General features: G+C 42.5%; 1 protein-coding gene across 3 annotated transcripts in view; it reads right to left on the minus strand.

Moving 5' to 3' along the window:
• The window catches only part of TLK2 (tousled like kinase 2), a gene marked incomplete at its 5' end in the record, with an annotated part of 44758 nt that overhangs the window by 3045 nt on the left and 16146 nt on the right, over positions 1-25567 (minus strand). For 2 of the 3 annotated variants that reach the window (XM_082495083.1, XM_082495082.1), the window contains 15 exons: positions 37-144; positions 1126-1237; positions 2363-2501; positions 4024-4193; positions 4688-4777; positions 5745-5836; positions 7513-7594; positions 7931-8028; positions 9905-9971; positions 14902-15054; positions 16450-16586; positions 17989-18099; positions 19523-19615; positions 22573-22668; positions 23249-23416. In XM_082495083.1, coding sequence (XP_082351209.1) covers positions 37-144; positions 1126-1237; positions 2363-2501; positions 4024-4193; positions 4688-4777; positions 5745-5836; positions 7513-7594; positions 7931-8028; positions 9905-9971; positions 14902-15054; positions 16450-16586; positions 17989-18099; positions 19523-19615; positions 22573-22668; positions 23249-23416 — 1716 coding nt within the window. The remainder of the gene's footprint in view (positions 1-36; positions 145-1125; positions 1238-2362; positions 2502-4023; positions 4194-4687; positions 4778-5744; positions 5837-7512; positions 7595-7930; positions 8029-9904; positions 9972-14901; positions 15055-16449; positions 16587-17988; positions 18100-19522; positions 19616-22572; positions 22669-23248; positions 23417-25567) is intronic. The other variant, XM_082495084.1, reaches the window with a different exon arrangement.

The raw sequence follows: 25567 nt of genomic DNA on the forward strand, positions 1-25567 counted from the left end.
ACACAGTGCAATCAAACGCGCTGCAAGAAGGTTTACCTTTGCTTCTGGTGTGACTACTGGCTTTGGAGGGAACTGCACCTCGGTAGCTTTCAGAATTGTGTTCTCCTGCAATATATCTTGCTGTGACTGGTTGTGACCGAAGGGCTACCAAAAAAATCAAAGACAGTTGTTAAAGGTTGATGACAGGCCTTAAAAAACCCGTAACGCTACTGTTTATCATCACTTGACATCAGCATTTTTCCAGGCAAGAAGCCCACAAATGCTGTGGAGGTGCTGCAGATTCCAGCCAGATGAGCAGGACACACTGAAACTGAACAAAAGGGACCAAGCCAAAACATGTCTGGGGTGTCTCCGGCTCAGACAGGAGGGATCTCCTCCTGCTTCCAGACCTCATAGGTCAGCTCCATCATGTGCAGGAGGGCCTTCATCTATCTAAGCTAACAGGAAATTCACCCACTTCAATCTCTGCTGGGCCGGTTCCACCGTTTGTCTGACTGACAACACTAGGCAACACAGCATGTTTGTCAGCCCAGGCTTCCACAACACTTGGTTACCAAGGACTCGTGAAAACAAGAGTTGATGGAATCCTTTTCCTGGTCCAACCTATTTCTTACGTTGTCATAAAACAAATTACCTTTTCTCAGGACAAATCACCTCTTCCTGATCTGGACTCCTCCCTTCCAAAGCCTTCCTAAAAACTTCTAGAGTGGGTCTTTGTACCTACTTTTTTTTTTTCCCCCAAAACGCTTGCAGCTGTCAAGCAGTATCAGGCTTGACAAAGACTGAACGCATCGAAAGCATCACAAAACAATGCCAGACCAAGAACCCCAGGTGTCTGGCTCTGAACGATACACTTGTCCTGCCCATAACAGCCTCAGTGGGAACATGCCCGGTGGAAAGAGATGCTCTGCAGAACATTGCTTTTGAAGGAAGTGCCATGCAGATCAAAACACAACGTAGTAAGTTCTCCCCACTTCATTAGCATGGACTGTGCCTCGGAACTGATGGCACGAGACAATGCAGAAGCACCTTCTAAGCCTGGGGAGGAGAAGGAAGAAGCAGCCAGGGCTGCCTCCCAAAAGGTTTGGGAATTACCACTAGGAATGGAGTTTAATACCTTCTTACCTTTCTGCCATAAAGACACTGATAGAAGATGACTCCCACTGACCAGACATCAACTTTATTTGAAATCTTTGGAGGTTCTTTCCCAACCACAAAACATTCTGGTGGCAAATACCTGATTAGAAGGAAGCGACAACAGGTTATGAGCAGCATCTCCAAATACTTCCAATCATTTTCTTCAGAAAGAAAGGAACAAGCTTCTGTGATCAGATATTGGCTTGGGACTCGAGGGACCCAATTTCATTCCTGTGTGTCTTCGGGCCAAGACCACCAATGCATACGCCTTCTGGGAACGGAGATCCCCAAGGACTCTCCAGACACTCATGGTCTGAGCTAGTCAGCACAGTCAGTTTCTTTTCACCAGAACACATAAAACAATCCCATTTTCTTTTATCTTCAGAACTGGTATTTGTTGTTCAAAGGGCTTGGCCAACAAGTCCACAATAGAAACACACAGCCAAAATACATATTTCTAGAAATACAACCCCAGATGCCACGTCCTAGTTAGAGACACTCAGCCTCGCTCGAACTACAGCTAGTTTCGTTTTTAGGAAAGGAACAAACCTGTACAATACCGAATGCCTTAACAAACGTTCCTGTACAACTGTTGCCCATAGTGACAGTCTGCAGCTCAGATAATATCTAAGAATGACATTCAGTGGCGCTCACCGTAGGTCTTGCTCTCAGCCACAGGTGATGCAGTGACAACACTTGGCACTAAGGATAAAGTATTGCTGAAAATATCTTTCACGTGACACTTGAAAGTGAAGCTCTGCCTGTAGACAGCACTGTGAGATTTACACCTTTTGCAAGAGCTAACGATGGCTTTTCACCTCCTCGTTTCAGTGGAATACTCTTTCCATCTCCCTGATGTACCTGAATTTCCAAATAGGTATGGTATTCTCCTCTTTGCTCAAACTGTTAGACAGTGCCATTGTGGACTGTGAAAGAGCAGCCAAGCTCCACTCCAGAGCTCGCTATCTCAGCAGCATGCAGCATATGCAATTTTTCACCAGACCCTTGGGATAAGAGATGGTTTTCAAATGTATAAACACTAACCCACTGAAAAGTAAAAAGCTGCCAGCCTCAGAAGGAGCTGTGTGACAACAAGAGCAGTTTCCAGGGTCTCAAACCTCCAGTGTCTCAAGCTGTGGCAGCACATACAGAGCTGACATAGATCCAAAGCTGTTTATAAACTGTTCTTGATCTGTAACTTACAAGTGCCCGAGGCAACGCTTACCAGTAAGTACCAGCCCCCTGCGATGTCAGTTCCATGCCATCAACAGAGTTGTAGCTGTCATCATCCATGATTTTGGAAAGTCCAAAATCTGTGATTTTTATCTCTCCACATGCAGTACCATTGACTAGAAGAATGTTACCTAGACAGAGGAAGAAAACAGCCCCTTATGATACCCATCTAACAGGGAAAAAAAAAAAAATAACCAACAAAAACAAGAATAAAATTGCACTGAACTCTAGCGCTCTGCACGAGAGGACAAGGAACCTACACAGTGAGCTGCAGCAGCCCGGGGTAGATGTTTTAACACTCAGTACCCCGGGCTCTGGAGACAAGTCGGCTCCCACCAAGTGCTAGAACTGATCTGCCCATCCTCAAATGACCCAGTGGCCTGACATTACTTGGAACCTCCAGATTCTGAGCCCTATTAGCCAAACGAGCTTGACGCCCATGCTGTTTTGACCCCTCCCAAAGGTCCCGTTGGAAGGGCAGGTCAAAAAGGATTAAGGAGAGAAATACACATACATAGTTATGACTCATTCTGCCCAGAAGTCCTGACTTGCCCCAGCCTCTCAACAGCCAGAAACTCTCTCCTTCCTGACAGTGCTCCCCAGTGGCTTTCTAAGCTCAAAAAGGACAATTACTGCTTAGGCAGGCAAGAGTCTTTTACAAATCCATCAAGGATCAAGAAGTCAGATCGTCGCTGTTTTTCTGAAAGCCTGCAATAAAGCAGCAGAATCGTGTGTGATGGCAGTGGATGAATCACAGTTTTAGACAACTGTAGGCAGAGCTCTGCGGCATGCTCAGACAACATGAGAACAGTCGGCAGCTGGGGGAAGAAACAGGGTCACTAGAATTAGTGCAACAGCACCACCTCCCGTACAGATTCCTCGTGCTGATGCAATAAACCACATCACATACCGGTTACACAATGCTGATGAAGTGCCACCAGTATAGGGAGACAAGCCAGGGATAACTGCCCAAAGAGACGGCTGAATTTTACTGGACTAGGAAGACAGCTGTGCAGCCAATATGCAGCACCCCAAAAGACAGCACTTCCATTTTTCCCCTCGTGACTCTGCCCAATGATGAAGGGAAATCCGCACCAACATTTGGAGAGGGCCTGCTACATGGCAGGTGTCACGGAATTCAAAGGCAGACCCCAGCCAACAGTTCGACTGTACGTCCTCAGCTTTGTGAGCTGCCACACAATACGAAAAACTGAGCACTTCCAAGTTAGCTTCTGCCACCAAATTTTCAGGCAGATGATTACAGAAAGAATAAGCCAGAAGAATGGGAACGCGAAACACACTAGTAATTATGGGAACCCTTTATGAAGCAACAACAGAAACTCTCAACAGCAGAATACAAGCAGGACATTAAGAAACCAAACACAGACACTTTGGTTCACGGGCTCGTTCTGAACACGGAGCCTACTTTTTCTAGAATGTTATTTCCTTGTTTTATGTTGCAATTCTGGGAGACAATATCCTTTTCACAGCATGTTCTATGCATTTTAATTTTTTTCTTGTTGCAATTAAAGTTTTTCCCAGACAGCCCTGTCTCCTTTTTGCTGTCTGACCAAAGTAAACTTCCCCATGTTACTTATAACCCATTACCTTTAGTTAGCATCCTTAAGCACGTCAGCTAGCAGCACAGCATACCTGGTTTAAGGTCATAGTGTATGATGGGAGGTTTGATTTCATTTAAGTATTTTAAAGCATTCACAATCTGCATGATAATGGATCGCGCCTCTTTCTCCGACATTAACTTGTGCTGTTTCAGGTAGAAGTCCAGATCATTTCCCTCACAGTATTCTAACACTGTACAAAACCTGAAGGCAAAACAGTAGTTGTTGTAATTAAGGCACCTGATAGAAACCAGAACACTTTGTTATTGCTTGTCTGTAAGACTCACCTATTTGGTCAATATATTAAATTAAGAGTCCTCCAGCCTATTAATCCCTTTCTAAAAATAAGCTACCAGGAGCACAGTCCTCAGTGCTCAATAGTACAAAGGTCAGAGATCCCCCATTAGTGCTAGATCCAGAAGCGGAAAGCCGTATCAGCTGGGGCATTTGCCCAGGCCAGCAAAGAGTAGGATTTACTAGTAAAGCACCACATCCGACACAATACGGCATACTGGTTTGTGAGCTAGCGTCCCTAGAAAACCAATGTATGTTGAAACTGCCTCAGATATCTCTGCAGTACAGTCTGTAACATTGGTGTGGACATTCTCTGGACTCTCCTGGAAAGGTTTAAGAGACCAAATACTTCGTCTGTAGTGCATGGGTCAAACCAAGTCAAAGGACACAGCAACATAACTTACGAGTCAGTATCCAGCGAAAAGTAGTCATATAGCTTAACTATTCGAGGATGATCCAGTTCTTTGTGAATTCTGTACTCTCTACACGCATGTCTGAAAATAGGAAAGTTTGAGCATTAGTCATACAAGTGACTTAATTCTAAGTTCTGCAGATAGCAAACCCAGACATACCGCACAGCAGTCCAACTTCAATCAAACCCATGCATGTTATTCAGACAGCTTAAGAAAAGGCAAGCAAACAAGGAACTGCGCAGAATGGTTCTTGAGAACCACAGAATCTGCGTGGATCTCAAATGCTGGCAATACTACAAAATAACTAATCTTGATTAATGGTACTGCTTGCCAAAGCAGAATAACCTCATAATAAATCGTTAAGGGATCCAAGATAGCTGAATAAAAAACCCAGCAAGTTCTAGAAAAATTCCATGATGCTCTACCACCCAACTTCCAGGTTTCAAATTCAGCCTAGTTTGTCCCAGTGACTTGTTAGGGAATTAAGATCACAGCTTTATCTTTGAAGGTCTGTCAAGAAGGCTTGGCTGCCATTCTGCAGAGCTTATCTAATCCATGGCATTAGGGAGCAAGTGTTACCCACACCAAAAGGTTTCCTGTACCTCCCTTCTAGGCCCTGACATACATATAGTCCTAATCATCTGTGAAAGGATTAAGTATTCTAGGAAACAAAGGGACAGGGAAGGCTTTCAGGGAGCAACAGTGCAGGTATGTACCTGGAAGATGGGCATGAACAACCGTTTCCCAGAAGAACAGTGCTTAGGCGTTTCAGAGAGGAGAAGCCGCTTTAACGCTTTCTTCATAGAGCACTACTGGTGATTTAAAACCTTGTGCCACAGTACTTATACAAAACTCTGTGCGTGCGCATGTTTGAAACGTTTCTAATCTCACCGTAACTTTTGCAAGTAGCTACTGGGACAGAGAGCGAGCGGCTTTTGAAATGTGGCAAAACATAGAAAAAAGAACGGCAGCCTGTTCAGAGACAGCGGATAACCAAATGCAGGAGGAGGTTTGGAAACACGGCTGTCTGCTTTATAGCCTTACTTACTTGTGATAGTTTTCTTTCTTCTCATCTCTCCAGTTTTTATTTAACTGGTGTATTTTCACAGCTACATATCTCTGTTCTGTTAAATCAAATGCCTGCAGAGAGAAGAGCTGAAAATCAGTAGGAATCACAACTTCAAGTTAATACTGCAAAAGCAGACAAGCTCTAACAAACCAATATCCCCACCCAGGAAATCAGCATTACGACATACTGAGTGAAGAGCAAACCCACATTTTGATGTAATTAGTTTCACTAATGAAACCAAGCAACTCTGAAAACAATTGAATATGCTGTGCTTTGATCTGACCTTCCCCACGGGACCTAGCTAATGCCACATTTATTCTGACATTTTACCACCAGAACTACAATGGGATCAGAAAGGCCAAATTACTAAAATACAGACAGTTAATCACACTGGGAAAGACCCTGCCATTATTCCCCCAAGCCCACTAACTCGTTCTCTACGCTCAGTTAAATAAACCCAAAACATACAGAGGATTTTCAGTACTTTGTTTCACACTGGTAGCTCAGCTCCCCATCTTGGAGCATAATGTTTCAGCTTATTTAGAAGCTGGAGAATTAAATGGCAGAACTGTGTAAATCTTGTGCTGTGGTTTTTTTCCCCCTCCAGTTTCTTGCTATTTAGGCAGTCTTTAAAGAACAGACGGCTGGAATTGAGCTCTTAGAGAAATGCAGAAATCTTATCTTGTGTGAAAGCAGCAACAGCTAATAATTTATAGGACTTATTGTAAGCATACAAGGATAAACTGTGTCCATCTCAAAAGTCGTATACTTAACTCCTAACGCTTAATAGATCGGCCAAGACCCTGGAGAAGAAGGGCTAAGCATTTCTTTGTTTTAATAACAGAGTTACAACTCTTAAGCCCAGTCCGGTATGAAGCATTCATACCTTCTTGCTTTTATCTGTGGAGCCAAGGCTTTCCACTCTGTCAGCAAAACCTCCGAAGAGCAATCCAGAATACTTACACGTGCGGCTCACACTCTTTTTTCACTACCTGAGCGGTCTAACCCCCCTGGTTTAGATATCTATTGTTGTATTGCATCAAAATAACAAATCACCATGAAGTGTCCAATATTTGCATTGGCATAGTTATTTTCATTCTAGCCAAATTCAATGTGAATTAAAAACTACTGAGTACAGATGGGGAATACTTAGAACTGGAAAGGCTCTAAGCATAATAGTCAAACAGCAAGCACCAAAGTATCACAGGTCTTGGCCATGCAAGAGTGCTGACACACAAGTAATCCTCAGTTCAAAGGAAGTCCCAAGACTACACACACACAGTCTGCTACTTCAGAGTGTAAAATGAAGACACAAGGGAAAAAAAGAGAAGGCTTCTACCCCCAGGAAACGCAGGCTTTGCTCTTATTATTGGAGCTATTTTCTCTTATTTACAGTGACGTTCAGACTTGCTATGCCACACTCAATAAAACTTAGCCTCTTAAGGTATTTATGTATAGCACTTGAACAAACAAGTCGTTTGCTTCTCTGTCCCGACAAAACTTGCAGACTCAGTGCAACGTTTTCTTGAAACGTACATTTGCAGGGAATCTGACCTCTGAGGACGAGGGCAGAACCTAAAAATCTCAAGCCTGCTGTCTAATGCAAGCCAGATGCAACATGTGCTTTGTCCTCCCTTCTTCCTCCACAACCACACACACCATTGAGAAAAGAAGCGTAAAAGTTCTGCTTACTAAAATGTTTCATTGCAGATTCAGATTACACCACAGACTGCCACTTCAAATTTACCTTATATACTTCACTGAAGCCACCTCTACCCAGAAGATGTAGCAACAAATATCTATCATTTAGCGTTGGATGGTCTTTAAATCTGTCGAGAAAAACACAATTTAAGAAAACTGACAGAAATACTGCAATCTAACGCACAATAAGTTACAGCTACTACACAGCTTAGAAACAACATTTTTATATTAGGACAGAAAAATATTAAAACTGTGTTAACGACTGACAGATTTGATACTATTTGATCACTTTGCACTGACGAAAGACTACATAATGGCACCTTGATGCACTTGGAAGCCTTTGTCTTACCTGAACTTCAAGTTATATCACCATGCTGATTTAAAAAAGACCAAGTGTTTCCCACTATGAAAGGGACAAATAAAAAATTGCTATACGTTCTTGTCCCCGAATCCCATTTACTTACTGTGAATTATCTTCATTGTGTATCCTTTTCAATTCCCTGATATGTAGATTTCTAACTCTCTCTAGCCGTTCCAGCTCTGCCTGGATCTCTGCTTCTTCCTGCACAGGGAAAACACAACACTGTGTAAGATAGCGCAGTTAGCATTTCTGCCTGATCTATGGAAACACGCACGTAATTCCACCTGTGAAGAACATATTGGTAAATAACTTGCTTGGGAGATTAGAGAGATGGCCATAGTCAACTAAGAGTCAGGTGGAAGGTGACAGGAATGAAAACTGACCGGGCAGTTTTGTTTACACCGACACACAGACAGGAGGCAAAGGTATCTTTAAGCCTTCTTGTTTTTTAACATTTTGTGTAATTAAGAAGCATTGTAGCTCTAGTCCTGCTCCTCCCCTGATTAAGTGCTATGCAGCTGTTTTTGGAAGAACTCATCTGCTGCTGGGACAAGAGGAAAAGGACAGCCCTCAGAAGTAAGGAACAAGGATGTCACGATGCCACATGGGGATGAGGCCACATCCAGAGAGGGTGGAGACTGTCAAAGGACAACACGTGGTCTTATTAGCAGTAGGAGGTAGAACAAGTCAGAGCGTAACTTAGCGCCATGTGGAAGTTTTGATGTAGAGCTGGAAGTTCTAGTGCCCTCAAACACGACACTAGAATTCACATCACTGTGGACAGGGTTGCAAACCTCAATTAAAACACACGCCTTGAGCAGTATTATTTGGTATATATGACTCAAGGGACATAGTTACCCATTTGTCTTGTGACTCTGTTCCTTCCCTTCTCAACCTGTTCTATTTTTAGGCACAAAGAATGAGCCAGTTTCCAAAAGCAGAGAAGGATAAGCACAGCTTCAGACAATGCCACGATCCTGGAACATTACTTCATTTTCCATTAAGGTCCATTTCCAAATGGATTCCTCTGTTCCAGGGTGGCACACTACATGCCAGCATGGATGGACCTGCAATTAATCCACTCTAGCAACGCGGAAGCTGTAGAGCAAGCATACCTTTAGTATACTCCTGCCCATATCACTTATCTTTGCTCACAGGTCAATAAAACACAATGGGCAGAGTGCCAACAGATTCCATGTGTGCATTAACTTTCCCTTGCCACCGAAAATAACAAGGAGTACAGTAGCATTAATGAAGCCTTGCATTCAACCGGTGTGTCAAGGTTACAGGAAAAACTAAGTGTAGAGCTCAGGCACCGCCTGAGAGAAGAAGGGGGACTCCAGCAATGCATTTGCACACTTCCTCTTTGTTTCATATGGGAAAGAAAACTCTTTGGCCCTAGCAGAGATCACAGCTAACCAGGAAATGGCAGAAGACTTCATCTTTCAGTACTTCATCTGCTGAAGTGTCCCAAAAAACTTATTTATAAGTCATTGCAATCACTTTAAAGGTAACCAACAGGTTATCTAATTATAACCTCACTTGCAGGTACAGTTCCTACTGAAGCCAATGTATTTGAAAACAAATGTGCATTGCAGCTACCTGAACAGTACTAGTTTCCAAAAGTCCAAGAGATTCTATTGGACTGCTACTGATAATGCTGGTTACTCGAGATTGCAAAAAAACGGGAAAGCCAATGACGGTTGCTTTTTTTGTTGTGCTCTTATAATTTGCTTCCCTATAATTTTCCATTCTTTTATGTTCCCCCATATCAGACATGTACAGAGCCCAGCACTAGGGAGATCATAGTGACAGAATAAGATGCATCAAAACAGTGGAACTCCCTGCATGAAACCATAACTGTAAGGATATAGAAATCTATTTATTGAAGCAACGAACATCCTTCCTGAATACCACTGCTTTGGAAAAAAATTATTACAAAATCCTGGCCATCCCTTTCAAGCAACGAAAACCTCTCAATTATCAATCAGTAGTGACCTCTACAGAGAAATGCTGCTGTTCATAGAAAACGGAACCAAAAACCTACCCAAAAGCCTTTTCTGCAGTTAGTTCTTACCTTTTTAAGATGACCTAGTCGGAGTTTGAAGATTTCTTCCTGTTCGTGGTATTCTGCTAACGTTAACCTGCATAGAAGAGACAGATCCAGTGCATTAGGTTTCAATGCATGTGATAAAGTGAGCAGTCTGCAGAATACACATCTCCAGTGAAAGTGATAACTACACAGAGTGTGTCAACACCTGGCAGGAAATTTTTTAGGTAAATGCTGCAACTTGATTTTTTTTCTTTTATATATAATCAATCTAAAGGAGACCAAAAGCTTAAACCTTGATAAAGCACATATTAATTTCAAATCCAAGTCCCTAATAACACCTATTTAAGCTAGCAACTGATTTTTAACAAAGAAAGCTAAACCATAATCTAAACATGGAACACTGAAGCACAAGTATTCCACATCTTATTTTTCCATATTAAGTTTGTTTTACTGACTCGTTTTCAAATTTTTCTTTGTAGTAAAACCTGGATAATTCAACCCAGCTATTCACTCCAGGACTAGCAGTACACCTGGCAGCAGAGCAATGACCTGGGATTCAGAACATTTTCAGGCTCCACAAAGTGGCTTCCAGGGAAACCTTGGGAACTTTACTTCACCTTACCATATCTTTGATGTCATGCATAGTTAGGAGAAGCAATGGGATAAGGGGAACAATCCCCATTTTATTGACGGTAAGTGATGTGCAAAGTTTCCATCCTAGCTGGCTGGTCAAAAAAAGTTTCACAATATTTTCAATGTCTTTTATAGCCAAAGTGTGTCATTTAGGACAGAGCCAAAGCACAGCCTTACACTAAAATAATGACAGATCCCACCACTAGTGAAAGGTAATGATGTGCTGAGATCTTCAAGGTTCGAAAAATGAATCATTATACTCATTTTCTCACTACTACCAACAAGGAGTTTGGTAAAGGCATCACATGTGAACGTGAAGTTATGAAGCCCATATCAACGGCATCGGTTTACTTTGTAAACAAGATACACACGTGATGGCATATAAATACCTTTTTTGAACCGAAATTGAGTTCAAAGCACATCCCAGGAGGATTCCTGTTGCAGTGGTTATGCTCTGCATAGCACTTAGTGAAAAGGTTAGTGTATGAGGTCTCCACAGCATCAATACTGCAACTAGTTTGAAGAGGGGACCGAGTCCTATGTCTGTGCAGCGCCGTGGGACACTGGCTCACGGCACAGTAAATTCAGAGGAGGCAGTATTGAGCTAAGTGCTCATCTTGAAATGCCCCAACTTCTCTCCACTGTCGATAATGCAGAGGGTCCACATAGTTGAAATAAGTGCTAAAGCAGTTGTTAGCTGATAAATTCAACACAAAACTCACAAAAAAAGTTCCCTTTGAAAGAATCTCAACCATAAGGAACTGCTTATTACAAATTAAAGATACACACAAAACACAGCTGGTACCATAAATGTTTACATGTTGTGTGTCATTTCATATAAAAGCATGCTCATTCACACACACCCCACCTCCCCCAGCGAGGGCTAATCAGATTCAGCTAATCTAAAAGACTGTCCCAAAATTTTAAGGTCTTCGGTTGCTGTTGCTGTATAAGGAATAAAAACAACAACTGAATAAACCAGCAACAAGCTTTCCACATAGTCTTGTGCAAAAATGAAATAAAGGGCTAAACAGCAACAGTCTACTCATTAAAAGACGTAATGATTACCATCAGGCTAACATTGCTCAAAATAGCTGCCTGTTAGCAGCAAGCATTACAAAAATCAAGGGGGCTCTAAGACAAATACTGCCCTGTTTCATCGAAACATGCTTGAAAAACACTACTTCTAGTGAAGCTGAAGACTCTAAGGTTGCCCGAGCTGCTCTAACAAACCTCAAAAAGCACCAGCAGACTTATCTTCCTGAATGAAAATCTTTTTCTCATTCACAATCTAGAAAGCAGTTTCAGGAAAGCACATGTTTAAATGTGTATTATGGGACCCTCCTCTCCTTTTTAAGACAGGCATGAACCAAAGAGGAACTAAAAAAATCAAATGAATCATTGGGACCTTAAAGACCATTGAGTTCCAACCCCCCTGCCATAGGCAGGGACACCTCCCACCAGCCCAGGTTGCCCAAGGCCACCTCCAGCCTGGCCTTGAACACCTCCAGGGATGGGGCCTCAACAACCTCTCGGGGCACCCTGTGCCAGGGCCTCACCACCCTCACAGGGAAAAACTTCGTCCTAATGTTCCATCTGAACCTGCCCTCTTCCAGTTTAAAGCCATTCCCCCTCGTCCTATCGCTACATGCCCCAGTAAAAAGCCCTTCCCCAGCTCTCCTGTAGGCCCCCTTTAGGCACTGGAAGGCCGCAATAAGATCTCCCCGGAGCCTTCTCTTCTCCGGGCTGAACAGCCCCAACTCTCTCAGCCTCTCCTCATAGGAGAGGTGCTCCAGCCCTCGGATCATCCTCGTGGTTCTCCTCTGGACACCAGAGCTGGAGACAGTACTCCAGGTGGGGTCTTACAAGAGTGGAGTAGAGGGGCAGAATCCCCTCCTTTGACCTGCTGACCACACTTCTGATGCAGCCCAGGATACAGTTGGCCTTCTGGGCTGCCATCGCACATTGCCAGCTCATGTTGAGCTTCTCATCAGTCAGCACCCCCAGGGCCTTCTCCTCAGGGCTGCTCTCCAGCCATTCCCCACCCAGCCTGGATTTGTGCTTGGGATTGCCCCGACCCAGATGTAGGACCTTGCACCTGGCCTTGTTGAACTGCATGAGGTTGGCTTGGGCCCACCTCTGCAGCCTGTCCAGGTCCCTCTGGATGGCATCCCTCCCCTCCAGCATGTCTACCTCGCCAAACAGCTTGGGATCATCAGCTTGGTATCATTGGCAAACGTGCTGAGGGTGCACTCGACCCCACTGTCCATGTCTCCAACAAAGATGTTGAACAGTACAGGTCCCAGTACTGACCCCTGAGGAACGCCACTCGTCACTGGTCTCCACTTGGACATCGAGCCATTGACCGCAACTCTGAGTGCGACCGTCCAGCCAGTTCTTTATCCACCGAGTGGTCCATTTGTCAAATCCATGTCTCTTCAATTTAGAGACCAGGATATGGTGTGGGACAGTGTCAAACGCTTTGCACAAGTCCAAGTAGATGACACAAGTTGATCGTCCCTTGTCCACTGAATGAAGGAATTTGGCTGTCCCACTTCTCATTCAACTTTCAGAAACTTTTATATTCAACTTGCCTAAAAGATGCCGCTGCAAGAATTCCACAAGAAAAAAGCTCCCTCCAAAAATAAGAAGATTTTGTACCTGATACATATTGGTCCAACAAATGCATTTACAGGATAACTAATGATTAAGCAAGTAGTCAGTCAGTGCAGTTGCTTTCAGCTGACTTGCAAAAACAATATTTTCATAAGCTAAAAAACTCCCCATGAACCACATCCATACACTGGCAAGTAGTTTTTATCAAGAACGCCACAAGAAGCTCTTCTAAACCACAAAGACAACCCCCTGAAATATAACAGCGAAGAATGATAAACCAGCAAGAAACGCAGAGAAAAAGACCTGGTAGCACAAAAAGGCTTACTAGCAAACCCAAGTAAAGCTAGATTATGTCAAGGCACGCTCACAACATAGGCAGAAGCTCACTGGGTATCACAGACATTATCATGATTTCCAGGCACATCACACGTGCTGCCACGTCTGCAGAATAAGCCACACTACAGCTGCACCAGTCTGCTGGGGAAAAACATCCCTACAGAAATGTGAAAAGCAGAATCTTGTCCCTTACGTGAAAGGTTACCACAATGAACAGCAACGCGTCAAAATATCCATGCACAGACATTCAATTTACTTCTCCAAACTCAAGCTGCAATGCAAAAGGTCGGCTTTAAAACTCTATTTAGTTCTTTTTAAGCTCACTTGACCAGAACGAGGGGTAAATGTCTCTACTCAAACTACCTATTTGCAGAAAGCTCACAGTGCCCTCCAATACAACACACCTGATCAGCAGGCACCAGCATCCTATTTTGGGGCACTGCCCTGGTTGCTGAGAGCACCCTGAATACCACAATTCACCCAGTCATGTGCCACCTCTGCAGTGACTGCAAAAGGCAGGAGGAGTTTTGCTTCACATGCACTTGTAAAGATCAAGACCAGGAATTCCAAGGGCTCCAGGAACTTTGAGGTCAAGTCATGCCCAGGAGATTTAATAGCGTAAAAAGAAAAGTGTCATTGAGAGTTATGGTATTACCCAACAGCAATAAAATGAAGACCGTAAAGGAAACTGGTAGAAGGTGGGGGAAAGTCTCTGACTTAACATATTTACAACTCTCAAAAACTTCCAAAAAATAATGTTCTAAATTTCTCGTGAGACACAGCTTTCCTCTCCAGGAACACTGGGACTCTTAGAGCACCAGTAACTTCAAAAGAGGAAGGTGAAAAAAACCAAACCGATCTGTAAGAAGAAAGAGTAGCACTTCAGCTAGCTTTCCATTTCCCTGACTCAGGTATCTGCAAAAGACTGCTTTGGAGATACAGGACAAAGTTTGATACACTGGCCTTACAGAGGCCATCTTTTTTCTTCAGTATACCAAATTAATTGTTTGAAAAGCCTCATCAGAAAGTACACGGAAATAAAGGCTTCTAAACGTGTACAATTTTTTTTTCCTTAAAAAAAAAAAAGCACCATGTATCACAGAGTGATACCAAAATCAATTCTGAAGCTGCAACGCTTCAGAAAAAGACACCACTTTTCAAACTTGATGCAACAGGACTACTGAAAAAGTTACTGCATTCAAAAAAAATTAAGCTTGTACAAAGTCTGGACTCAGCAATGATCCTTGTTTTACTCCAATGAAAACTATTTAGAACTGCAGCCAGATGTTGCCGAATGCCAGGCTAATTCCACAATATTCATTTGTGTGTGGAGTGAAGCCTAGAGGCAAGGGCAAGATTCCATTTCCCAGAAGATATTTTGTGCTCTAATCAAAGCACGCAGCTTTGCAATGCACCAAGAAGGCCACGTAACCTACGTTTCATTTTCTGCTCCGTTGGTCTTGTTCTTGCGCTGCTTCTGCTCGTTGCTTGCTGGAGGGGTCTGTCCCATTGCAGGTGGCTTCCGTTTTGCTAACATTTTTCGTTGCCTTTCTATTTCTTCCCGCTGGGAATTTATCCTTTCCTGTTGCCTGGAAAAAAGACAGTAGAAAAAAAAAAAAAAAATATGAAGCATGAACTAATGGTATGTAATCAGTTGTCTTCAGCATCTGTTCTTAACAGATTGGAGCAATGAATTTCAAATCAGTTGTACTTGTAGGATTAGTAACAAAATATTTTTGTACAGAAAAGGGGGATGTGCCAAACATTATGACTCACATTTTTAAAAGGTATTTTTACATAAAAGGGGATTCTTTTCCTGGCCCACAGAAACCTTTCAGTAAGTGAAAGGTTTTATTCATAAAGAGGATATCCAAAACCAAGGAGTTGCTAACCTCACAGAAAACCCAGGGATTCATGGCAAGTCACTAACTTTCCACACTCTTTTTCCTAGAAGGCTCTGTTCTAAATCTCAAGCTTTCCTGTTAAAACTACTCCTGAAGTTTGGCACTGTCTGAGAAAGTATCCTCATGCTTCAAGGGTACAGTTAAAGTATCGTTAGTTCTCTGAAATATAACAAACACCATTCCCAATTGCACTAAGAAAACAGTCTTTCCTCCAAGATAAAAAGACTATCTTAAAACATTTGACAGTGATAAAAGCACTCTTGAAATTTCAAGTCTAAATGACTTGAGCATTTACATACTTAATTCACTTTCTAAAAGAGACTGAGACTGCAGGTAAATATTCCTTCCATGTCTTGCAGCACAAACTAAGGAGGAAATACAAAGTCCTTAATCTGCGCCTAACAAGAGCTGCACTTCCCCATCAGACTACAGAGAAGTGATATGATTTAAAGGATCACACATAGCTCTCTCTAATGCAATTAATTTGCTAAGTCCTACTGAAAGGTCTAGGCCAGGTGGGAATTCACCGGATATTTCCATTAACATCCTGCATAAAAGGGTCTCTGATCTTCATTTCCAGGTTTCTGCCGACCCTTTGATCATTGTTACCAGGAGGCAAAAAAAGTTAAATAGTATGGATTTTCTCTTTTAAGCTTCTCTACTTTCTACTTTAAAAAAGAAAAGGAGCTAATTAGCCTTCCTTGTCTAATATATGCAAGTATGCAAATCAAGTTGATTGACTGAAGATACATGTGAGAATTTGGTCCATCCCTCCACCCCAAGCACTGCACAGCCAGGCAGGTGCACTGAGAATACTCAACAGGGCAGCCTACTGCTTTCCAACCCAGAGGCCAACTCAAACAATTTGATTCCAGTTTCAAGTCTTTGGAGGTTTAAGTGGAAACATATTTCTCCCTACAACACGAAACCATTCCCCGTTGTCAGTAGCTGAGTTTCTATTTGATCCTTTCATGCATCAGTCACACCATTCTCACATTCTGACATGCAAGACATCACAGACAACTGCTTAGCTTTTCTGTCTTTGCCTCTGAAGGTAAAGACAACTCTCTCTGTCCTCACTTGATGAGGTTCTGGAAGGCATAGCCATCTGTCCACTGCTCGGTGAAAGACGCCCCGTGCCGCACCGTAGTGAAGTGACCTAGCCTCAATCGATCCTGCATGCTCTTATCTCTGCATGCCATCTTCTCCTGCTTTGACTGAAAACAAAATAAAACACATGTTAAAATATAAGCCATAAATTAGCAGCTAAGAGCTGTGCTGTGTTTTAAATCACTACCAATTCTTGCTGCTTTTCATTGTTTCAGTACTGCTTATCTCAAACCCAGCTGAAAATCATTGATCAAATAATTGCTGGTACTTCACATCGGTCTGACAGGCATTTGTTTGACTGCTGCCTTTGACATTTCAGCCTCACCTTTCCTTCCCCATTACTGCTTGGGCAGCTCACACCCATTCTATCATCTGCTGAAATCAGTCTAGCGGTAGGATTAAAACTATCCCTTTGTATCAGTAGCTTAGCTAGACTCCAGACATGGCTCTTATTCATTCAAACAAGAGACGAAGGAAGAAAATGCACCTTGAATCACTGTTAACACTAAGATACAGTGACCAGCCAGCCCAGTCCTAGCCTCGCACCACTCCTAGAAGTGACACAATCTCAATTAGGTCACCAACACACCTAAAACTTAGGGGTGGTGTCTGTCACAGAGTGTTTCCAGTAAGTAAGAGGAAATTTCCAAGGCCTGAGATGAGAGCAGCAAAGCTTCAGTCACTCAGGATTAAAGATGAACCAGCAAAGCTCCTCACTGGAGCTATACACCACCTGTCCGAATGCAAGGTCTACATAACACCTAGCCCAGAGTTACAAATCCTCCCAGAAAGGGGAGTCCCATTCAGCCAAGAACAATCAGCTCTGTGACAAAATCAACTCAAACAGACTGCATGTACTGGCCAGCACCCTGGTAGTTTTGCCCATCCAGTGCCCACAAACAATAGATGTAATTGGCCAACAGGTGAAAGAGCAATCAAACCCCCACATCGTTTAACCATCAGGAAACCTGGAAATCTTTCAACACTGAAGCAGGCTGCACGCTGGTAAACAGCGGCCTGGCACTTTCCCCACTGTCTTTAACGTGTTGTTTTGAGCGTTATACAAAGCAACAATCTCCAACTTTGCCATTTGAAAGAAGGAAAGGTCTAAATCACTTGCCCATGTCACAGAGCATATCTGGCAATTTCGCTGCACAATGGGATACTGCTCTTGTATTGCCAGAGCTAGACAATGCTGCTTTTCAGGAGTATGAGTCTCCAATCAAGTAATGCCTGCTACATTTGCCTAAGTGAAATAGTCTGAGCTCTAAAAGAGACCACTCTTTGAGACTGGGAAAAGTAACCAAATCAAAACATTCTGAACCATTTCAGTCTTAGCATTACATTCCTGTTTGCAGAGGAATAATTCAAGACAGATAATTCGAGACAGAATTCTAGTTGTCTTTTATCACTATAGCAATAGGAGCAGGTTTTCACTGCTCAAAAGATAAGAGAAGTTTTCAAGGACATGAACTGTGACTGCAGAGATGTGAAAAGTCCCCTGCTCACCTTTTCTATAAGAAGCTTCTTGCTCATTGTTACACATCTATTCAACCGCTCCTTGTACTTCTCCAGCATCTTTTGCTGTTCGTCTATCTGCCGTCTCAAATCGCAGTTGGCCTAGAAGTGAAAAGAGAAGAAAAGCCTTTGACTTTAAATCACTCGGAGCCAAACTGAGCATCAGCTAGGAAGAAGTTTCTCCAGCTAGCTCTAGGCATCAGATTAAAGAAAGCAAACCGACAGGATAAGGAAAAAAGACTAGGTTGCCCTTGTCAAAACATGCAAGTCAAGCTCTTCAGTTTTTAACCCACTCAGATCTTAATACCCCTCTAGAACAGGGAAGTGCTACCACCCTGGTTTACATACAAGGAACTAAGGTACAAAGAGACTAAACACAAGCACAAGGAATTTTTTTGTTTCTATGTTTTAAACGTTTAAGACCTTGCCACAGCTACCAAGCCTCAAATTAGCTTAGTCATCCCTGGACTATCCTCCCTCTTCAGCCACAATATTGGCAGAGGAAAAGGATGGGGTAACTCCCTTTGCACTTTCAATTACATTCTTGTTGAAGTTACTATCCATCAGCCCCACTATATAGACTGTTCCCAAGTAACAGATGCTGTTTTTTAACAGCACGACCGCGTACAGCAGGATTTTATGTGCAACCATTTTCATTGATAAGAGGTTAAATTTAACCATTCCCCTTCCAACCAATAGTCTGGCTTCTGACTAAACAGCAGATGATATAAACAAATTAATCTCTTGCCTGCTTCATGGATTGTTTTCCACAAACCCACATGTGCCTCTGTGCACGTCTCTACGAGCTTGTCTTAGCTCTTTTAGGTGCTGAGACCAGATACACAAACAGAGAGCCTTCCCTCTTCTCCCTTTAATGTGTTTTCTAATCCTTTTTCAGCACTTCACAAGAGATGCCTCTCCAGCTGATGAAAGCCAAATCAATGAGAACTCCTCCATTAAGACAAGATCCTTGATTTAAAGGTATTTATATTTTACTGAAGAATACTAGGGGGTTAAGAGAAGCTTTATTCTTTCAGTTTGACCAAAAGATGTTCTCCTCATCTCTACACATGTCACTGACTCTCATGAATGAGCACTTCAGAATACAACTTCCCCGCGTATGGAGAGGCTACTGAACGTGCTGCTGAACAAAAAGCAGAGTCAGCTCCTCACTACTTCGAAGAGGGGAATAATTCTGCAGAGAAACATGCTAGGTTAGCTAGCAAAATACACAAGTGTGCAACAGATCAAAGAAAGGCCAACACACACAAACACCTGAGCTACACAACTCTGCACTGTACAGCCACAGTCACCGCTACACTGCTTCTGGATTCAAGCAGGCTCAAACGGAGTATCTACAAGTCAGTTATCTTGCAAGCAAGGGATGACCACATTTGTTTTACCTTGCGAGTGTTGATTCTACAAATGGTACACAAAATCCTGCTCTGCAGCCTAGCTGGCAGATGCATTCTAGGTATATTTAAATACCAGCTTTTAGAAGAGTTGTCGCACTTTAAATACTTACTCTTAATAAGTCATCTATCCTCCCCTCCTTCTTCTCCAAGTCAGAGTTCTTACTGTTTTCTAGTGCAGATATTTTTTCCATTGTGAGGTCAGACTGTAGGGAAAAATCACCATAAACCACATTTAAGAAAAACAGTTGCTATCTCAGATAGTCAGCATGTAACAGTGTAACACCCTCTGATCTGAACAGTTGGGTCTAAGAAGAAGGAACTGATCCCCTGCATCCTAGCAGTCGGGGGAAGAACTTTCTCGAGTCTTCATTTTCTTATTGCATGGTGGGCTTCTCCAGCATAGGAGGTTCAGTCAGCTAGCAGAAAGCTGCTCTGGAGAACACAGCCTGGTAACACGTAAAGGGCTACAATATCCTCTGTGTCCTGCAAATTTTGTTTTTATAGTTGAGTTCTACCCACTCCTCGGTGGTCTCTGACATTCACTGCCCTTTCCTGCAGTGCAAAGTAGCTTGTACAGGAAAAAGGCTTAAGAAAAAAACCCACCAAATCGCAACCCTCAGCTGGAGTATCAAATTTATGAGATCTTTCATGGGCACAGACAACCACCTGCTAAACAAAAGACAATACCTGTGGGTTCTAAGGTGGTCTTGACAGAAAACACAGGTCTTCGTTTTAAAATATTATAACAGATTGACAGCAGGAATATTAGGCACAAGTCTGTTTTTGACAAACCGATGTATTAGTGCCCACTAGGGACAGAAGCTTTATAGTTCTTGAATGAAACCCATTTGGAAAGTTTTATGGGGTGCAGCACATCTCAAATACCTCCACCAATGAAGTGAGAGTTATACCCAGGAAGAGAAGCCAAAAGACATACACTATATTCGCTAGCAGTAGGAATATTTCAAACTCAGCACTCTCATTAATGGGTGGGGAAGAAAAGGGGAAAGAAGTCAGTATGTACATGAACACAGAATCTAAATACCCAAATTGAAACAAGAGAATCTCGCTCCAAGACTGCATACACAGATGTCACACTTACGGCTAGCAAGCAGCTACCCTGGTTCTGAGAAGAGTTAGCAGAGACTTACCTGTGGAGTTGTCATATAACTGTTCTCCAAATTTCAGGCTTGCCTGGAAGCTAACACCATGAAGTAAGAGACGAACTTGGCAGACTGTTGCTGCACTACGTATGCCAGGTATGGGAAAGATCAAAAAGAACACCTGCCAGCATTGCACATCAAGCAAGATGAGACTAAATCCCAAAAGACAAAGCGGAGGCCTGGGCAGGTCACCTCACTTCTGCCTTAACTTGGTTTATGCTTCCTGACAGCCTGCAGGAAGCACGTGCAACAAAAGCTTTTGTCACTGAAGGCAACGAGAAGGCTTTCTGTTGAAAACCTAGGCTGCATCCACTCTGCCAAACAGCAGAAAATTTGTTTAGCAAGTGACTGTTATGTCTTTTTGGCAAATGCACAGACATGCTTGCACTGTGTCAGCTGAAGTCATGTTGCAGGATGCATGCTCTTACATGCGACTTCATCACAACTCACCTTGCCTCAGAGCGCTTGGAGGGCCCTAGCACTGACTAAAAATGCTAAGAAAATCATGATCACACTGACTTGCTTTTGGCATTGCCAGAAGCGATTGAACTTTTTTTTTTTTCTTGAAAACCCCATCAACTCTAAACAGGTTTGGAAGGGAAACCCAAGAATATATACATGTCCTTATCGCACAGTCAAGCGACTTCGTTGATTCTTTGCCTTAAGCATGTGCTACATCTAGACCTCTGGAGAATACCATGAGGCTGAGCACTGGCAGAAAGCACCCTCAGATCACATGTCTCTCTTTTCAAGGAAGATGGACCCTGTGGGCATGCTGAGCACAGGAGAGAATAAAAACCTCTTGCTCACTCCAGGAGGGATCGCTCTTTTAAGCACTGGTGTTGGGACAGCAAAGATTGAAATCTGAAAGTTATCTCTGGCAGGTTGTCAAGGTACGGCATCATTCTCACACAAGAATTCTCCATGCACTAGCAAGAAAGAGGGATCATCACAGACTAGCACTTGACAGTACAGACAACAAATGTTGACCCTAGTGACACAACAGAGCTCAGAGATTTAAGCTAACAAGTATCCCCAGAGGTAGAATTGCTATTCTTCATGCACAAAGAACTTGTACCACCCTGCTAGGGAAAAGGAGAATGAACTTCCCCCAGCAATAAAATCATCTGACACAGACTGATGTGAGAAAATGATTGACACAAAACCGATTGTTTAAAAATCACTCAAGGGAAGGGTCAGTCACAGAGAAATCAGAGATGAAAATCAAAAGAAGATTAAAAGCAGGCTTGGAGAAGAAATAAGCACGGTGCATTGCAGATAAAGCTGAAAGTTCTTCTAAGCAAGAGAGGAAGATGACGCAGCTAAAAAGTAAATCTTGCCATAAAGCCACAAGAAGGCTCTTTAAAATTTACAAGGCACCAAAAAGACATGAGCAAAATCAAAGGAGGTACTCCTCTTCTTGACTCCATGTCAGTGAAGTTGCTGAGAAGCACTGTCAGGAACAAATCATGTTCTACCTTGACAGGATAAACTATGTCATGGGTGTACTCAGCAGAGGCCAAAGAACTTCCAGCTAAACTGTGGATATTGGTACTGTAAGCAGTGTGGAGGCACCCACGACCCAGCACTTGAACAGAGGCATTCACAACTATCACTCAGGTTTCTTTCACATCTTCACTTATAAAGACAGGAAGAACATTCAGGATACAACAGAGCTGAAACAGACAGACCTAAGGTGTTCCTCTCCTGAGCACATTCGCACACAGCTGAAGAATCACCCGCAGTATTGACACAGAAAAGCCTCAGTAATAGATCAGGCAAACTTCAGTCGCAGCAACTGAAAGCATCCCTTACAGGATACGGAACAAAGTTCAGAGTTATTCACTTCGATCAGTAGTTACAGAGAGAGTTGGGACTACTGGCTCTTTTCACTGGAAATGTTATGTCTACTACAAGTGGCATCCTCTGGTGTGGAAGACAAGCCGTATCGAGCTGCAATCTCATATCCAAGAGATGTATCATCTAGTGAGCTATACCTGTGACTGTTTGTGCTGGATGGAAATCTGTTTTTGGGAAGTGCAGGAATGCTCAGTGTTCCCTGATCCGGTAGAAGATGGGCTGCCTTGCTGGGCCTGCAAAAGAAAGTCAGGGTATTGTTATATGGTCCTCAGCGTGATCACTACTGCCCATGCAGATACACTTATCTTCACATGGGAGGTGCAGCCTGGCCTGGGTACCAGACTTCCATGTTAAGGTTTAAGAATGCTCTAAAGATTTAGTTCATTAAAACAAGAGAGTCAGTTTCTTGAAAGAAGTCTGGCCCAACCTGCTAAAAGACAAAGCTTTTAAAAGCCTAATATAATTAATGTCAGTTGAAATTAAGTAAGGCCAAAACAAACACTTCTTACAGCAAGACTATACTTTATTCGTTTGCTTTTTTGCATCTATCAGATTAGCCTCTCAGATGCTATTATTTTGATCTATGTAAGATTTTGAGTCGTTAACTTAAAACTCACATCATTTTATTAAACAAGCAAAGCCTGGGACCTAGAACTCTTCACAAGGAAGATGAACTTACCAGAAGATGGTAGACTTGGTCATCAATAAACCAGGCTGCACTTGAACGACTGTCTTTGAGCAGAAAAGCTTCAAATTCCCCATCCCTTAACTAGAAACATCCCTTGGGATTCATATCTTTTCAGAGCTGCTCACCGAGACAAAAGTAAAACAGAGGCCACCTCCCCTCTGTGCCAGCTGCTCATTCTCTAGCCGCTGTTTCGCCAGCATCACCGACATCAGCGTTGGCAGAGCAGAGTGTTCCTCCTGTGGTTCCTTTGCTGTGCTGCCGTCTACCCCATACAGCGGCTGCTCCACTCGCCGCTGTAACACAGTCAAAAAAAATACAATGAACTTTTTTTTTTTTTTTAAAAAAAAAAAAAGCAATTCTCTGACTCTGCCAAAACTGTTGTCAGTGAAGCAGCAGCTCAGGAATGGGCAGGCAGCATGGTGAGGATCTGATAACTCAAACAGGACTCCTGGAGTGATTGTTCCAATGGCAGACATGAAAAAGTACACGAAGTTTACAATTAAAAAAAAAAAAAAAATGTAATGAACACACAGGACAGAATTCCTTGCCAGTTAACATCCCCCCCTTCCTTTATATATACACACGTGTTTCAGAGCCAGCAGGGCAAAACAGGTTGTAGATCCAAAAATCTTAGTGCATTGCAATTTTGGTCAATGCATTCAAAATTATACTACTTGATGTTTTTTACTGACTCATTTTAAAACCACCAATGTCATGATACATTCATTATTCAGGTGAAGCAAACTGAGTCAGAACTGCTAAATGCCAGCAACCTAACCATGTCTAGGACGCAGATGTCACGGTAAACTCATTTCTGTCATTATAGCTGGGACCAATCTCCTGCAAGATAAGCAAAGTACTAATGTGTTTCCAAAATCTTTTAAAGATGCATTGCATCTCTTAAAGGCCAGCTCTGTTCTCCTGCAGTAGACTAATTTTCCAACTGTGATATAAGAACTGGGTTCAGTAAGAACAAGAATCATCTGAGCTACATTGATTACAGCACTCAGAATCTCATTGCCCTCGCTTTAAAAGCCAGCCCATCTCTGCTAAAAATTGGCAGTCTGCATAATAATCATCTTAGTCCTTCCAAGCTGTAACTCTCCGCCAGGCATATGCCACATAGAAAGTAAACAGTTAGGTCAAGTTTCGGTTTTTCTTAAAAACCTAAATAGCAACCTGAAGCATATTTTCTGGCTAACGTTCCAAATGTCAAGAGCGTGCCTTCTTCCCCAAAAGAATGCTTAGATATGAGGGAGACCTTAGAAGAGTCTGAAGACCTGCAGATCATTCTTCTGATCAAAGGAGAAGCAAGGCAATTCAAAGCAGTCAAGAGATTTGAAGACAAGAAGTAACATCCTGAAGTCATTACCATTCCTCCATACGTTCTGATTGCAGAAAATTTCCAGTACAATGTAGATTAACTCACAGGTTTGGAGGAGGTTTGATTCATTGTGAAAGACATTTTAACACTCTGCTCTCTTCCTAGACCATACTGACATCTGTAATGGGCAAGATACTCAATCTTCTCCAATTTTCACTCCTTCCCCCCATTTTTTTGGGCTTAGCTCAAACCATTGATATTCAGTTTGTAAGAACAGGACAGATCTTACAAATGCACATAATAATTTGTTACGAATAAGCAAACACTGTAGGTTTAGCTGCAGGAGTAAAGAACAAGATAAGAAACACCAAGAGCACCTGCATAAGGAGAGACACACACTGGCCTAGCTGAAACTACCTGTAACATCAGTCTTCACCTCATGAGAAATACTCTCTTCAAACTTTTACCTACTCAATACATACAAGTGTAGAAGAAGAAAACCAAAGGAAGAATCAACTTGTCCCATTATAAATACCTGCAGGGTATCGCATCTGCTGGGATAAAGAACTGTTGTCCCTAATACCTCATGCATCTGTAACGTTCAGAGACGGTATTTCTTTCATTAACTTCTCTTTAAAGAGGTGTACTAGTGAATTAATATGACAGGAGAAAGGGCTCTTCAATTAACCAGGTATATTTTAATTTTTGTAAACATTAAAAATACCTAAAAGCATATCTTGACGTTCTCCCTTAAAGCAGCATTAAAAGCTTCCAAAATCTAGTAACATATATTGAACACTGAGCAGAACATTCAGTGTTGGGATTTAGTTCACTACACACTCATGAACTGTGCAAAGGTCTCTGCAGAATAATCAGTAAAGACTTTGCATTTGGTTTTTGGAATACTAACCTTTCCCATAATGCTCCATACCTTTGTAACACTCAAGTGCTGAAAATTTTTAGAGGGACCCAGGCAACATTCAAAACTAGAGATCAGACACCACAGCCTCTGAATACTGCTTTGCTAGTTGAAAGAAATGTCTTTAGCTGCTCTGTGCTAAAATGGCTTAAAAATACTGGTTATTTCTTCACATTCAGATCTCACAGAAATGCTGGGACA

This window comes from Vanellus vanellus (assembly GCF_965231255.1).
Source record: "Vanellus vanellus genome assembly, chromosome: 24".
NCBI lineage: Eukaryota > Metazoa > Chordata > Aves > Charadriiformes > Charadriidae > Vanellus > Vanellus vanellus.